This window comes from Numenius arquata, chromosome 4 (genome assembly GCF_964106895.1).
Source record: "Numenius arquata chromosome 4, bNumArq3.hap1.1, whole genome shotgun sequence".
Lineage (NCBI taxonomy): Eukaryota > Metazoa > Chordata > Aves > Charadriiformes > Scolopacidae > Numenius > Numenius arquata.
Genome location: NC_133579.1, coordinates 33,260,227 through 33,276,827, shown reverse-complemented (window position 1 = coordinate 33,276,827; position 16,601 = coordinate 33,260,227). Strand labels below are relative to the sequence as shown.

At 44.1% G+C, this 16,601-nt stretch overlaps 1 protein-coding gene across 1 annotated transcript in view; it reads right to left on the bottom strand.

The window, feature by feature from the left end:
• CARMIL1 (capping protein regulator and myosin 1 linker 1) overlaps positions 1 to 16,164 on the bottom strand; it is a 194,891-nt gene extending 178,727 nt beyond the window's left edge. The window contains 2 exon segments of the mRNA XM_074146280.1: positions 12,085 to 12,182; positions 16,125 to 16,164. Coding sequence (XP_074002381.1) covers positions 12,085 to 12,182; positions 16,125 to 16,164 — 138 coding nt within the window.
• Positions 16,165 to 16,601: the final 437 nt, after the last annotated feature.

Here is a 16,601-nt window from a genome sequence, read left to right as displayed (position 1 = left end):
GCCATTACCCATTTATCCATGCAAGCTTGATGCCACTCTTGGCTGAAGGGAGAGGCACCATCAGCACCACACGAACCAGGTCCCAGAGCGCAGTGGAAGGCTGGAGCAGTTACAGAGGTGGAAGGGGAGGCTGAGATGCTGACTTGCCAACAGCCTTGATTGATTTCAAACAATTGTCTGCAATAATTTTCTTTATGGTGAGAGTAAACAGACCCTCCATAAAGGAAAAACAACGTAAGGATTGTGTAGTAAGTAAACAACAGAAGACAAAAATAGGAAAAAGAAGAACAACATAGAAAAATTGAAAAAATAAAATAGAAGAATAATCTATTTTGGGCAGACTTAACCACTCAAACTGAACAAAGACCTACTAAAATTGTATTAAGCCTACATTGTGATAAATTAATACCATACAAAAACCTGTGGGATTTTAATTTCACACAATTTCATGCACATACAAACAACACCAGATCCATCTAACAGTGTTACAGGAAATACCACATGAAACTAACTCACCTTTAGGTTCTATATTTTTTGCTAAATGTTTTCAAAATACATAACATGGAAAAAATATATTTCTAGAGCTCACAATAAGCATTTACTAAGTTTAATAAATCTTCGCCAGCTGACAAAAATCACAGTTTAACAATGAGGACAAAAAGGCAATGTGTTTTGAGCGCTGGCATTAATCCTGCAGCCACCTAAAAATCTTCCTAAATTGAACATGCAACTTTTAAGACTTGAGACCTGTAAGTCTTACCATTTTTAGTATTATTCAGTGAAGGCAAAAAAACAGTAACAGCTCACAACTGAGACAAAACATACATCACTGCAGTATTAAGTCGCTCCTGAAGACTTTTCTTTGCATGTGGCTAAAGACTGAAAACACACTCTTCCCCAGGTAACCAGCTTTTCCAACCTTTAGTTAATGTAACTACATAGAAGTCTAGGAAGAGCCAGCATTTAGCTTCTCCTGCAGTTTGCTTACACGCTGCAGCTAAGCAAGTAAAAGGTAGAAAAGCTGCTGTGAAATCCTTTGTGAGGGAAATAGTAGAGATTGCATAAGATAACACCTAAATTCAGCTGTGGAGTCAAATCTCTTAGAAAATGTCTTCCCAAAGCAAAGAGAAAACTATAATAATCAGGCAACTCAGCATTGTATTCACAGATTAACTTTAAAAAATATTTTTAAGCAGTATTTTAGACTGCTCTGGCACTATCCACAGCAAGTAATTGCATTTAAATTGCATGTTTTACTACAATTCTTTACTTGTTTTGTTTTTCCTTTTTTCTGATTCAACAGCTCATCTAGCTAGAGAGCTGGAGAGAGGAATGCCAGAGATAAGTTGTGCCCATCATACTATCTTGCTTTCCCTCAGGGCAACCACAATTTGTGCAGTACTCTCTTGAGATGCTAGCAGTATTTCTTTTTTTTTTTTTACCTAAGAAAGCTGCCATGGCAAAGGTGGAAAGAACCTAAAACCCAATTATACTAACACAGCCCCATAGCGCCCAGCATGAACCAAACTGCTTCCATGACACAAAGAGATCTAGCACAGAGTTTGATGAAATCAGAGAACAAGGAAGCAGAGAACTTGGTCAACAGGATAAGGTACAATCGTACACAGAACAAAGAAGAAATTTATGGCAGCCAGTAATCTTTTTTAGCATAGCAGCATTATGTTCTGTCCATCATCCTCATAGACATTGAAGTGCTGGAGCGTGTCCAGAGGAGAGCCACCAAGCTGGTGAGGGGTCTGGAGAACAAGTCCTATGAGGAGAGGCTGAGGGAACTGGGCATGTTTAGTTTGGAGAAGAGGAGGCTGAGGGGAGACCTCATTGCCCTCTACAACTACCTGAAAGGAAACTGTAGAGAGGCGGGGGTTGGCCTCTTCTCCCAAGGGAATAACGACAGGACCAGAGGAAATGGTATGAAGCTGCGGCAAGGGAGGTTTAGATTAGATATTAGGAAGAATTACTTTACTGAGAGAGTGGTCAAGCACTGGAACAGCCTGCCCAGGGAGGTGGTGGAGTCACCATCCCTGGAGGTATTTAAGAAACGTGTAGACGTGGCTCTTCAGGGCATGCTCTAGTGCCCGGGATTGTTGGTTTGTGGTGGGGTGTTGTGTGTGAGGTTGTGGGTGTGGGGTTTAGTTGATGGATGCTGCTTTTTTTTTTTTTTTTTTTTTTGGGGGGGGTGTTGTTGTTTGTTTGGTTTTGTGTTGTGTTTTTTTGTTTGTTTGTGTGTTTTTGTTTTTGTTTTTTTTTTTAATGTGGTTGGACTCGATGATCTCAAAGGTCCCTTCCAACCACTAAGATTCTGTGATTCTGTGATTTGTGGGGATATTAAGGTCTTTGGGGATGTTTGTATTATCTCTGCAAGGAAAGGAGACATTAGCGGAGGAATACAATGTTGGGAAAATGGGGATATTTTTGTGAGAGAAGGGGTAGACTAAAAAGCAAACCCAAGTCCTGACAGAACTTACACACAGGAAAGTTTCTGAGGACTTGCTGAAGCACAGAAGATGGCAGGAGAGCAAAGAGGCAGATGGAAAGGTAGGAAAGGCAACATAAAGACACCCATAGTATATGCAACAAGTGTACACAGCATATGCTGATACACTTCACAAAAAATGCAGGCATTCCAGCACCTTGAGGTGAGAGAACAGAAAGCTCAAAGCCCAAACACTGCGCTTTCCTGACACTTGCAAGGTGCAAATGTGAACAGCGACACAGCCAAGAAAAGTGCCTGTTATATATAAAATACATTTTATATGTTACACTTTAAAAAGTAGTAATAATAATATAAAATACATATTTTGTATTTTAGATTTGGAATATGAACAAGCGTACCAAGACTGGAGAAATTATTACTCAACAACGCATCAGTACCTAACGAATCTTGCGTTTCTTCACATATTTACTGGCAACATCGTAAACACCAGAAGAGAAGATCTTCAGTTAAAGTTGGCTGCACTAAAAATCCAACCATCTATACTGACCTACCTTCACTGCCCCACAACCAGGGCTCCTCGAGTCCTGCTTCAGAGTAGAAGCTCACATACAAGGCTGTAAGTTGGTATCATTCTTAAGCACCAGGCTCAAGTGTTTGTTAAGAGATGAGCCTGTGAAAGGCTTCCCCTTTATCAATGGTTTTGTATGAATAGTTTCGGTCTTGCTAATGGCCTTGAAGGCAGAGAGCCTTCATTCAAAGGTCAACCCTGAACAAACACAGCAGTGCCCCATCTCCCAATTCAGATCAGGGTCAACAGCCACTCACTTCCCCTAATCAGATCTGAGTAAGAACCCCTCAGCAGCAGCCACATCGCTGCCTTGTTTTCCTCCCGTGCCCCAAGAGTAAGTAGATACTTGTAACTTAGCTCAAATCCCCAAAATTTCACAAAGCTCTACAAAAGCAATGGTTTGTCAAAGTTTTAGGCACAAGGGGCAGAGGCTGTTCAGAGAGCTGAGGATGTATTCAGAGAAACAAAAAGAGACATGTACCTGAGGTACTTATTCCATAAAGACATGCCTCTGACAAGCGTCTTTCAAGCGCTGAGGAACACGAAATGGAAATGGTTTGCTCCAAGTGACCTCAGCCTTCTAAGCCCAGGCTATTAAGAGTACTTCCAGACGTCCTACCCACACCGCTGCCCGCCTTGGAGGCAGCATGCTGTTAGCCACCACTTTAAACTGCAGAAAGGGGGAAAAAAAATTAAATCTAGTCATCAACCTATATAAAAAGCACAGAAACAAACACCGCTTGAAAAAGCGATGCAGGACAGAAATCCTAAGGGGAAAATACACCCAGCTTCTCCCCTTCTGTTTTCCATCCCCACATACGCACTTTCTGAAGCCCATCCCGCTGTCACACAGGCCTTCTACTGTACACAGGGATACAACCATCACTTGTCAGCCAAGGGAATAAGCTGTAAAATACCCAAAACCCACGAGCCCAGCCCACAATTTTTTATTTTTTTTTTAAATAAAAGTCACTTTGCAAAGAAAATCCAGAAACACACCCTGCCCCTTGCTTGCTCACAGTTTCTATCCTGCAGGCACCTTTGCATTAGCCACACACGTCACGTGGACCCGTTTAATTTGTATTTGTTCAAAGGGGCGAGTGCTGTCAAGATTCATTTGCAGAGCCCCCCCCCAGTAATATAACAACAAGCACATACTGTTCAGCTGAGGAGGGAAGCCTTCCCCTTTGCTAAAACCCCACCTATCCATCGCACTCCCAGAAGCTACTGCTCTGGCCCCCATGGGGCCAGGCAACCACCTCTACCACACTCACCACCAGCCATGCAACTTCTCCAAACTTTGTACCAACAAAACTTTGTTTCAGTTTGCTAACGTTAAAATCCCAGCCCACAGATATTTGGACCTTGTACTGCAACCCCGACTCCCCAAGGCAGGGCAGCTCTTCCCTCACCCAGCAGGCCAATTAATTTTGTTAGGTCTGTTTTGGGAATGTTGGGTTATCAGACGCTGGTTCTTAGAATTAAATTTTCAATAGTTTGTTACCTTAAATGTTCAAATTAGGGAAGCTATTATTACAAAAAGACACTCATGAGTTGCCACAGAGGGGTATTCTGGACACAGGGAGAGATTTGACAGGAACAAGGGCAGAAATCCATAGCTTGGGGACTGGTAGCAGTACAAAGCACAGCTAGCAGCAGTTATATTTAAAGAATAATCTTACATCCTGGGCCTGTAATTACTTTACATAGAATTAAATTACCACCACCATGAGGACTAAATAAAGCAGAATTGTAGGTGATCCAAAGTATTTTAATCATCAGGCAAATCAGTGACATTCACCAATTTTTGCACAATGGCTGAAGAGAGGGGCTCTGCGCAACAAGACACATTTTTCACAGTACGCTGTGCTAACTTTTCAATTAACAGCCTTTCTCAAGCTTACTGCATCCTCCACACCACTTACTGTAAAGTGAACCACATGCCCTGCATGAGAAGTCTTTTCTTAGAATAAGTAATTTCAGGCAGACAAAACAAGCCATGAGAGAAAAAAAGAAAAGAAAAAAAAAACACACACACACAAAAAAACAACAAACATGGACAAGGTTTTTGCATTTATATTGGTCCACCATATAACACAGATTCTGTTCCCCTCCAAGTCTTCTCTTTCCTAGAAAAATGAAGCCATCAGTAGAGAAAAGTGAGTGAGACAAGAAGTTGACCCTAATGCTCATTTTCTATTTTTTATTTCCAGCTTTGGGGAAATTATATGTAATAGTCAGTCTTCTGCCACTTTTATGCACAAATTTCAATGCAAATCCTTGCTTAGGAAGGCTCCATTTCACAAATAATGGTGGCAGGGAGTCAGAAACAAAAGTACATTAGCAAACCCCTTTGGTACATTACATATTCAGCAAAAGAAGTAGAAAGAGTGTGACAGTTTAAAAAAAAAAATGTTTTTTAATTGGGTTATGAAAAATTGACAGGAGGAAAGATCCCATGAACAATTCAGAGCCATAGTGGATTCCTGCCTCTCACCAATCCTTTTTTCCTGATAGCTGTTAGAGCTGTGAACAGAAAAGCAGAAGCCGCTAAGAGTGAGATAATGTTTACATTTCCTCCTTCCAGAACACAGATAAGAATATATATGCCTGCAGATGGGTGTGCACATGCAAAGCACATGAGACCGAGCAAAGGCAGGTACTTTCAGGGCACCAGAAGATGAATTATCTTTCCTTACCTTTCCCTACATGCATCAGTTGCCCAAAACTAAAGAAAGGAGAGCAAATGAGTTGCTCTTCTGATGTAACGGTAATACCATCCTTCCAGAGCGTGCAAAGAATACACTACAGAAAAAGAGAGTGTTTATTTACAGTGTATTATTTATAGAAAAAGTGTGTTTCCCAAAGAAAAGGGAAGCATTCCTCTCAACTCGGTTAATTCCACTGATGGCCAGTTTCACCTCCTAGAAATGGAAACATCTCAACAAAGAGGACTTCAACGTTTGCAGGCACCATCACTGCATCAGAAAGTTAAATCTGTAAATCCTCCCACCAGTTATAGATTAGTGTATAACAAATGCAGATTTCAGTAAAACTTGCACATAAGTTAGTATTTTTTAAAACAATACCTATTTTGGGACTATGTACACAACTGCATGACTGGATTAATAAATTCTCCTTCCAGCAGTACCTTTATTATTTCCGTTTTCTGTAGCAATCTTATTGGCCACAGTTCAAATGTTTTCTAAGAGGCGTCTTGTAAATGTATTAAAATACATTTTCACATATAAGTATTTTTGATTACTCTACCTCACTTCATTTAGATTTCCTGACATGAGGGATGTACCAACACCTACTTCCTTTTATCTTCATAAACACACACTTAAGATATATGTCATAACACTCAGTGTTCTGGGCAGAGAAGAGGAAACACCACTATTTTAAAAGAATGTCCATATTTAACATCATTATCACACACCAGCTGTCATGATATAACGTGCAAGATTGCACACATTTTATGTAAAACTAACCTTGGACAACCCCGCAAGCTTCATGCTCTTAGTGATTTAATGTAAGTGCATATTTTTAAGGCAAGACATTTGCACCTAGACAGATAGAGAAATACATCTCTATTTGAATAGAATATCACAGATGGATCAAGACAAAAGATGAACAATGGAAAACAAGCTCCAGAGCTTTTAATCCCAAAATAGTTTTGGCAGTGTAACATATTGCTGCCTCTACCCAGAGACTGCCATCCTATAAGGATGAACAGGCGCAGCAGCTCACACATGCCTTTCTCAACTGCTTCGGTGTTACAGTCAGCCAGGTTGCTCAAGCAATATTCAGAGGCCACATGGACAGTGCACAAGATGGCCATAATCGTTCCTTTACAAGTAAATACAGGTAGATTATTTTTTTTTTATAATAGAATTTGAGCCTTTATAAGTGAGTCTGTAGAAGCAAAACATGAAATCTCAGATGATGTGCACAGAACAAATATAAACATGAGTCCACTAATTTTGTTTTAAAAGCCCATGGAAACATATGTCCCAAAGAAAGTGACAAGTACATACAAATCACTCCCACTGAATCCACATTGGGCATAGAGTACATTTTGAGGAGAGCCACCCACTAAAGCAACCGTCCCAGTTCCAGAAGGAGCACTGTGATATTTTAACAAAGAGAACATAAATGACCTGAGGGAGCAGCATAAAAGAAATTCCTTGATGTAATTTCTTAATAAAGTGCTCGTGGTCACGGCATCACATCACACTATTCTATGACTTTAAGGTTAGGAAAACATTAAAAAAACCAACCAAAACCAACAACCAAAAAAACCCATCAACAAAGCAAAAAAACCCCAGACCAGCCATATAAAGAGCATAGTCATTTGCAGCAAGTATGCAATTATAATATTTCCTCACCTTTGATGCCTAAAATAGTATTATTTTGGAAAGGAAAACTAATCTCAAAGGCAACTAGACTAGGAGCATTCTCTTTTACTAATAGTAAAGAAACAAAAAGTAAGAGGAATCCTGAATTCTGGCCTGTCATGAATCACTCCTGAAAACATCAGTATTTCATAACAAGCTGGTCAGGCATATTTAACATACTGCGTTTGTCTTACAATTTAAACTTCTCAGCCATTACTACCAATTACAACAAATCTGATTGGAAGAAACCACCACGGGAAACCTTCAGAAAAACACTGTAGAGCAACTCTGGGCGTTTTTTTTGGGGGGAGGGGGGGAAGCGGCACCACAAACAGTGAAATTAAAAAGCCCAGTTTCCTGCCAGAGTTTGTCTGTAGGTGATAATCTGATAACCGTTGAGGCCTCTGGGTTAAAAACCAAGACAAAACACTGAAATCTCTCATGGACATGGCATTCTGCCCGATCCCTTATGCTGCTAAAAGGTGGGGGCCCTGCAGAGAGGGAATAGGAGTAAAGTTTATTGTCTTTTTCCAACTGTTTCCCATGTACATACGCAAAACCGACACTATTATCATTACTGCTGAGACCACTACATACCCATCAGCTTGTGCTGAAACTAGAGAGAAGGTCAGAAGTTGTCAGTGTGAGGAGGAACACAGCAGCCACTCAGCACGATGCCTTAAACCTTGTCCTCATAAAAAAAAAAAAGGGGTTTAAACAAAACAATCCCACAAAACCAAAGCAATCCTGGACTGGATTACAAAACAGTGACATCCTTATCTATTTTAACCCAGTAAAACCACTCTTCTGAGAGCCATACTGAAGCCAAACACAGTGCAGTCTGCTCCCGCAGCGGTACCCTGCCTCTGGCTAAGGGCCACCTGGAGCCAGCCAGGGGAGCTTGCCCAAGGGCACTGCTGAAGTTTGGCTGCCCACACCTAAGGCCAGGTCTGGCATGGTGCAAGTGTGAGACCCAAAAAGCTGGGAGAAGCCTTGACTGGGGTTCCCCATATTGCTCCAGAGCTCCAGCACTCAGCCCCAGCCGGAGCAAAGCAGCAGCTATGGCTGTGTCCATCTATTTCCCTGGCTGTGCCTGTCCCACCGACCCGACTCCCTGGCTTGACCTTGGGTCTCATCACGGCCCAGACGGTGACCACCAGAGCACAGCTGTCCCCAGATACCACCCCAAGTCCTGCTTTGCTTGCCTCACTGGCCATCGGGGAGCCCCACGATGCCTGGCAACCTTGCCCCATGGGGCAGCTCCTCCTTGGTGGCTTGTCACCATTCAAGGTTTCCTCTATGCATGGGTGTTTCCTTGCCCTCCCTAATGACAGCTTTGCTGTGCTACAGTATAAAGAAGACTTGGATAGAGCTGGGGTTTGGCCCTAATTGCTAAAGGACTGATCTTCTGCCTGTTCAAGCTGGTTACTGACTTTTCGGGGTTGGATACCAGTTTGCTGCCTGCACACCTGAGACCTGGTACCAGCAGACCAGAAGCAGTTGAGCACCTCGCCATGTTTACTGGTTTGCATCATTATGACTAACTGAAAAACTAAATAACTGCAAATTGAGATTACTGAGACAGCAAGCTCATTGTGCAAACAGCAAAAAGGAAAAATGCTGTCTTACATCAAAACCCAGTTATAATTTCCAAACTCCAGCACCCAAAGCTGAGATCCTAAAGTACCTTATGGCAAGCATGGACTTTACCCACCAATTTTACCACTTTAACATAGGGACCTTATTTCAAGCAACAATTTTTTTTTTTTCACTGTTTTTTAGTTTAGTCTCAGATTCCAATTTCTATCTTAATTATCAGAGGAATTTCCTAGAGCAGAGTGACTTAAGTAGTGGTTATATCCATATTCTAGTACTCTGCACCTTGAATACACTGTGAACAACAGGGCCAGAGGTCAAGTGTTTTTATAGTTACCTGCAAAGTGCAGTCATTTTTAACTAATCTCCCTGTCTCAAAGTGGTACTGATTTTGCTGGATTTTCCTGGGAAGGAAGGATGAGAGATCATTTAATTAAAGCACTGATTTGGGTGCCAGGGCTCAGAGCCAGCCTCTGCGATCAACCTCCTCTAAAACCTTGAGCACATTCCACCACAGCTCTGGGGTTAGCTAGAGTGAAAGCAACTGGTATTTTGCACTGGACCCAACGCATGCTACCTATTTTGCTTGAAACACCCAACTACTAATAAAATTTAACCCAAAATCTCAAAATACTTCATTGCCACACGTGCACTCAAGAGACCGTACTCAGAAGAAGATTAACATTTCAAAACTAAGCTCTTGGGAGTCCAGGAGCGCTGGCATGAAGGTTGCCCATGCAATCACATTTGAGCCCTCTGGTGTATGCACTTAAGGATAGAGTCCTTAATTACTTAATTGCTTTTGCACCAACACTTCATTCAGCATTCAGTTTGACATGCTCACCCAAAGCATAGCAATTCAGTATTCAGCTTTACCTGCCCTGGTCAGAACACAGCCAGATGCATTATTTACAGAATACTGTTAAGTCCCAGGTTGGAGTACAAAAATTCTTAATTTTGTTGGCAGCTTTCCTGTGCTGTTTAGCATTAAGCACCTGCATGTTTCTGAAGCAAGGTTATTTATTTTCAGTATCACTCTTTTGGTAAGAGGAGGGTATATCTCCTCTACTTGACAGGTAAGAAGTGAGATTGTGTAGACACACAAAGTAAGGCCAAGTCTCTACCAATTTGAGGTACTCAGCTTAAGGTGTCGCTGGTGTCATTTTTTTCAGAGCACTCTGCATCCTCAAAAGGAACCACAGCTTCCACTGGCCTCTGCCACAGCAGACAACACTCCACAATTTTACAAAAAAACCCCACATAAAGTAAAGATGCACACATGCACTTAGAGAAAAGTTGTAAAAACTCGTTTTTAGTGATTTGTACAGCTTCACACAGGTCGGTTGTCTTTTTTGGCAAAAGAAAACACAAAATTCAGCCCCAGCAGTCAACAGTCCATTTCTCTAACCATGAAAACATCTTTTTTCTTTTCCCCATATAAATCCTCTGCAGTTCAGCATCAAAGAATAAATGGTTCTAGCAGACAACACCCCCACCAGCATTTCATCCCCTTGAAAACCTCATGCTATGCACTGACGACAACATGCATGCACCACAGAAGTGCTCACTAACTTGTGAGCCCCTTAAAAATGTTCCCTCCCTTTCAGTACCTCTTCAGTCATAAAAGGTTAAAGTCCCCCACCTAAGAGTTTAGGAGATTAAAGAGAGGGAAAAAAAAATAAATAAATAATCTGAGTCACCACATTTAGGCATTACTGCTGAGTAGTACCTCCCTCAGAAACTTCACTGACACTTCAAAGCTTGAAATGCTTTTGGTCCCATCGGATCAGAACAGTATTTCCACAATATATTTCACTATTGATAACTGTAATGATTCTGTGTAAGTCAATAGGTCAACCAAGTGGTAGTGCTTCAGTGAAACTGTCAGCCTTCCCCATAAACATGGCTTTCAAGTAAATAGAGACAATCAATCAACATTCACATACTCAATCTATTTCCAGTACAGAAAGTACAGAAACTGTCAATGCAGGAGCTACATGTAACATGGGTAGATATCATGCAAAAAATATTTCAAATTCTTTAAGTAGCTGCTCTTGCTGAAAAGTAAACCATTATCAACAGCTTTACTGCCCAGGAATATGCAACATGTACTTTATGAAGATAATTTAGAACAGATTAATAAACTGTGGTTTTTAAAGACAAAACAGAATATCTGCATGAGGCATGTACCTTAAAATCTGTAACAACAGTTTTGGCAATGAAATTTTCAACTCTGCAATAGCATTTTTACTGACACAAAGCACCAAATCTCAAATATCTTGCAAAATATTATAGCAGCACTGCAGTTATTTATGTTTGTTATTAGAGTTGTCCCGATAGAGAGGTATCAAAAGAACGAAGAAATAAAGTTCCATCTCCTTTTGCATATGTAAGTACTCAAGTATGCAAGCATACCAGCTCATTGCTACAGCTTTCTTCTTATCAAGAGAGGCCAGCAAAACTATTCTCGAGAAAACAGGAAAGCATACTCAAGTGAGATTAATTTGACACTTTCCTCCACTACAGTTTTAGGAATGACAATGGAGGATCCCACACATCAAGCATTTCTTTTAAATAGCAGATGTATGTATGACTTAACAGAGAATAATAAAAAGTACAAAAGGTCATTTGAGTTCAAAAAGCAAAACAGTTTTACTGTTACCCTTCACTGCATAAAAACTTCAGAAGGTTCTCAAAAGCTAAGCAATTCTCCATGCTTTGTTTTGCATTTCTTGTCCACAGAAAATTCCTACAGATGTGAAAGGGAAACCTAAGCAGCAAAATGAGCAAATTATTTTAGAACAGGTTCTAATAACAGCTTGCTTTTGCATCAGTCCACAACACAATACCCTAAACTCTGGAGAATAACTCAGTGATAAACTTGTATGTATTGTGTGCATGCCGGCACATCAACTTGCTGTGCGGGATAGCAAGGAAGTAGAAAAATATGTGTATCTTATAGCACACATAAAGTTCAAAGAATCCTTCCAGAGGAGAATTAATGCCTTCTGAAAAGCCTTCTGGCTTTTCCTTCACATATGTAATCAGAGTCATTCTATCATACTTACCAATATTTTGTTATCCACTTTATCGCCCTTGGTTTCCAGCTTTACTTTCTTCTTGACCGAAATTTTAATTTTCCTCCCAATAACATCCCTGACACTTTCTGAAATAAAAGAAAACACCTTAATTAAATACCTTCAGTGTTAACATGAGAAGGGAACAGGTATCACTGTCAATTCTTCAGGAAGACTCAGAGCTATGTTGTTCAACTGCTTGCACTCATGGAAGTCTACACATGCGCACCAATACTAAACACAACCTAACACAAGTACAACCTTTGTAACTATGTCATCTACAGGATAATTTATGTCTACTATGATAGGATTATTGATTTCATATGCCAGGATGTTAAACATAGTTTTGTATTTCTTTCCAGCACTACTTACACATCAAAAACTTTCTCAAGAGAAACCCCAGCACTGCTTTCTCCTCTGAGAAAATACAACAAATTCCTCACCTGTTATTATTTGTACCTCATAGCTTGCTAAAGCCAATTAGCTTCTTGCATTGCAAAAACTTTAGCCTGTTGTTGTTAATTTCAGGGAGGCTAAATGGGTCCAGTAATGGAAAAGCCAGTGTTCTAACTTTATGCACTCTGCACGTTTACGTTGCAAAGCAAATCAAGCAGACTTCCAGACACTAACGCCGGACCGCTATGCAGCGGATGCTACAGAAGGCAATACAGGTCTGGGTCCAAGTCTCAATGACAACGTAGCTACCTCATGGTGCCAACACCAAAGTTACACTGATTGCCACAATGTTTTAAAACTTAGAGGCATATACATGGTCTCTGCCAAGAAGCAAATGAGCCAGCCTCTCCCCTAAAGGTTTGCACCCTGGCCTGAAAGGAAAGTGTACACAAGGAACCATGTCAGAAAGCTTATACAACTACTGACACTGATGTAATTGGGAGATAAACAGAGGAGTTCATCTAGAAGAGCCAATTTGGCACCTTTTGTAAATTTCACTCCCCAGCCCCCACAGAAAAGGAATGAGAAAGGAATCTTTTAAAACACATTAACCTATTTCCAGCAATACAACTGGCATCTGTAAATGGCAAGTCTCCACCCTCCCCAGATACACACTTTGCCCTCATGCATGCTAAAGTTTAAAGGCTAAAATTGAAGATAATGGGCTCTTCCCAAGGCTTTTAATTATAGCACTCCGTATAGCACTTTTCTGCACAATTTTCATCCGGTAGCCAGAATGCGTTAGCGCAAACAACACACCATTTATTAAGCCTGGACGTTTAGCCGAGGCCACAGCATTCTGCCTGCAGGGCAGGAGGGTGTGCAAGTCAGAAACACGCCTGGTCGGAGCCACTCTCCACCAGAAAGAGCTCTTTCTGCAGAATCAGCATGTTTTCCCCAGGAATTTTAATTTTCCTATCAGGAAACAAAAGCTCCTCGGTAGCAGTGGCTTGCCCAGCCAGAAGCCTGCCCCAAGCCGTGCCAGCCCTGTGGCAGAGAGCCAGCACGGCCGGCTCCCTGGGCAACCACTTGGTCAGGAGCCAGGCTGCAAGCTCCCTGAGCAGTCAGGTAAGCAAAGCCCAGGGGAAAGTCCAGCTCTGTCATCCCCATGTGAACTCTTATCCTGAGGCTTCCTCTCCCATGGGTAATGCCTAATTCTGGTCTTTCTGTCCCTGCTTGGGAACCCAGAAGCAAGCTGATCACACTGGTTTTTTTCATCAAGTCCTATCACCTTGCAGAAGGAAAGGTATTACTGTTGTCTCTGCTACTCTTCCTCCACCCCCAGCCTCTCCCTTTTGGTTTCTCCTCTCCCACAAACAGCTCCAAGTGCCTGCGTCTAGCAAGGGACTTCCTCCTGAGGTGCCGGTGTGGGGAGACCTGCTTCCCTTTGTCTTCCCACAGGTCCCACACCGTTCCCACCCAGCAGCAGTGGGAACAACTGCAAGCCCTCAGCTCCAGCACTTCACACTTCAACAAGCGGTAGACAGCGAAAGGGCCTGGCACCTGAGACTCCTCCACAGAGCATCGGGATCTCAGCTGCCTCCAAGGCTCTATCTTCCAGAAAGGGCTAGAAATGCTTCTTCAAAGAATTAAGATATAAATTTCATAGATATTCCACATGTGACTGAGGACACTTCTTTACACATCAGCGGCAAGTGGACTTGCAAAGCAGTTTTTCAGACTGAGAGATGGAAACACAACATTAAGGCTCATATTTTCAAGTGCTCATTCATTTTTAACACCGAAGACCATGTGTACCTGCCTTCAGAAATCCACACCTTAGAAGAAGCAGATCCAGGTAAGCCAACAGTAAGACAGGGTTTTTTGAAGACTATGACCTACCAGACCTGACAAAGGTCACAAGGGAAGTGAGTAACAGAACAAAAACTGCAGCTCAAACACTCCTACCCCCAGTTCAATCTCCGCGCTCCAATCACTAAGTGCTAAAGCACATCCTTTCATCCTGTTCTCAAGACATAGGGTTACTACAAAAAGCCTATTTAAAAGGTTAAGTTTTATCATGCAGACACCAAAATACTGCTAGAAATCAAACCAATCTACATGAACATATCTCCATAGCCCAGAAAAGCCCTTGACGAAGCAAGCTGGGTGGGTGCAGGGTGCCAGGACTTAGGAGGTAATTCCTAAAATTATCCAAGGCCACCAGAGGACAGGATGCGTGAAGATGCTCACTTCGCTCTTCCTCGTAATACACACCACACCTCACCCATGGCATACTAGAATACAGGGCAGAGCCACAGTCAGCAAGTACCACGTATTAGCACCTCAACATGCCTGGCCATTTTCAAAAAAGATAAAGTTCATGGTTTTGACCATAGCTACTCCTAGCACACTTGCCAGCTTATCACTTCTTAGTAGTAAACTGTAGACTAAAGCAAACCCCACAGTTTGCACGCTACAAGGACTGCAAAATACAGCTATTTTGTCTATACAGAAAAAAATTATGTGACAGATGCAACTTTCCACACAGATTTCTACCAATATTTTATAAACGTTAAAGCCAGTTCCCAGCAATAGCACTGGCTGACGAAACTGAAGGAAATGCAACAGGGTACACGATCTAGGAGAGGTTTCTAAGGGCTGTATTTAATGCAACATGTACCTTGTTGCCTGACAAATTTCTGTTTCCATCTGTCATTAAGGCAACATTTTAAAATAAACCATTCATCCTTAGATCTCTCCTCAGCAGGCAACATCGCAAAGGAAGTTTGGCATAAGCAAGGTGGCTGAGACCAGGCCTAAAGCATCAGATCCGTTCCCCCCAAATGACAGCGGTTACCAAGTACCGTGTTAGTGATGCTTTTACCGAAAGCTCCCCCCACAGCGATGCCAGCATTTCCAGGGACCTTTACCACCACCTACGATTTCCTGAGCTTTACCATGGAAGGGGGGGGGGCGGGGGGGGCTGCGTGCAGGCGACCATAAAACTTTAATTACAAATACCCTCGCTCCCCTCGTACACACATAGGAAAATGAGTATTAAAGTATGCAAAGCCCAGGGGGGGTGGAAATCAAAAACAACGAACAGAGCCGCAGCTCGCAGCCTCAGCCCGCGGCGCCCGGCGGACCTGCCCCGGCCGGCCAACGGTGCGGCTGTCCCGGGCCGGGGCACTGTCACCGCGCCTCTGCCAGGCCCCCGGACACCCCCCGGGGACGGTGACACGGCTACAGCCCCTGCTCGCCCCCGCTGCCGCCTCCCCGCTCCCCGCCGCAGGCCCGCAGCCCCCGCCCGCCCGTTCCCCGCAGGCATCAGCGGGGTCGGCGCGGCCTCGCCGCCCCCCGGCGGCTCCTCCGAGTCCCCCCGATCCCCCTCCGGCACCCACAGAGACCCCTCTGCTCCCCCCCACATCCCTCGCGGAGCTCCCCCCGGCTCCACACGACACCTCCCCCCCCCCCCCAGCGCCGCGGCTTCCCCGGCTCCCCCCGCATCTCCCTCCCCTCAGCCCGGGGTCGCGCACGGCGGCCTCAAAACTTGCCCCCCTCCCCCCCCCCCCCTTACCGCAACACCTTCCCCCGGGACCCCGACGTCCCCGCCGCCATGCCCCGTCCCTTACCGATCAACTCTTTGGGGACGTCGGAGCTCTCCTCGGCCATGGTGGTGGCGCTGCCCGGGGGGCTGCCCGGCGGCCGGGGGCTGCTTCAGCGACGCGCCGTCCCTCCGCCAGGCGCGGCGGGCATGCACCCCAGCTGGGCGGGGGAAGAGGGCCGGCCGTGCGCCGCTCTGCGCTGCCTGTGTGCGGCGAGGGCGGACGGAGGGAGGGAGGGAGGGAGGGAGAGAGGGAAGGAGGCAGGGAGAGAGGGAGGCAGGGAAGGAAGGAAGGAAGGAAGGGGCTTCTCCCGCCCCGCCGAGCCCGCTCCCTCCGCGCTACATGACGCCCCCGGCTGCCGGCGCGGCCAGGAGGGGCATTTCCAGGGGAGGAACGGCCCCCGCGCCGGCTCCCTCCTTCCCCTTCACACGGCCGGCCCCTCCGCGCCGCCCGGCTCCCCCCGCCCGGCACCGGCGGGAGGAGGAGGCGGCGGCGGCTGCCCCC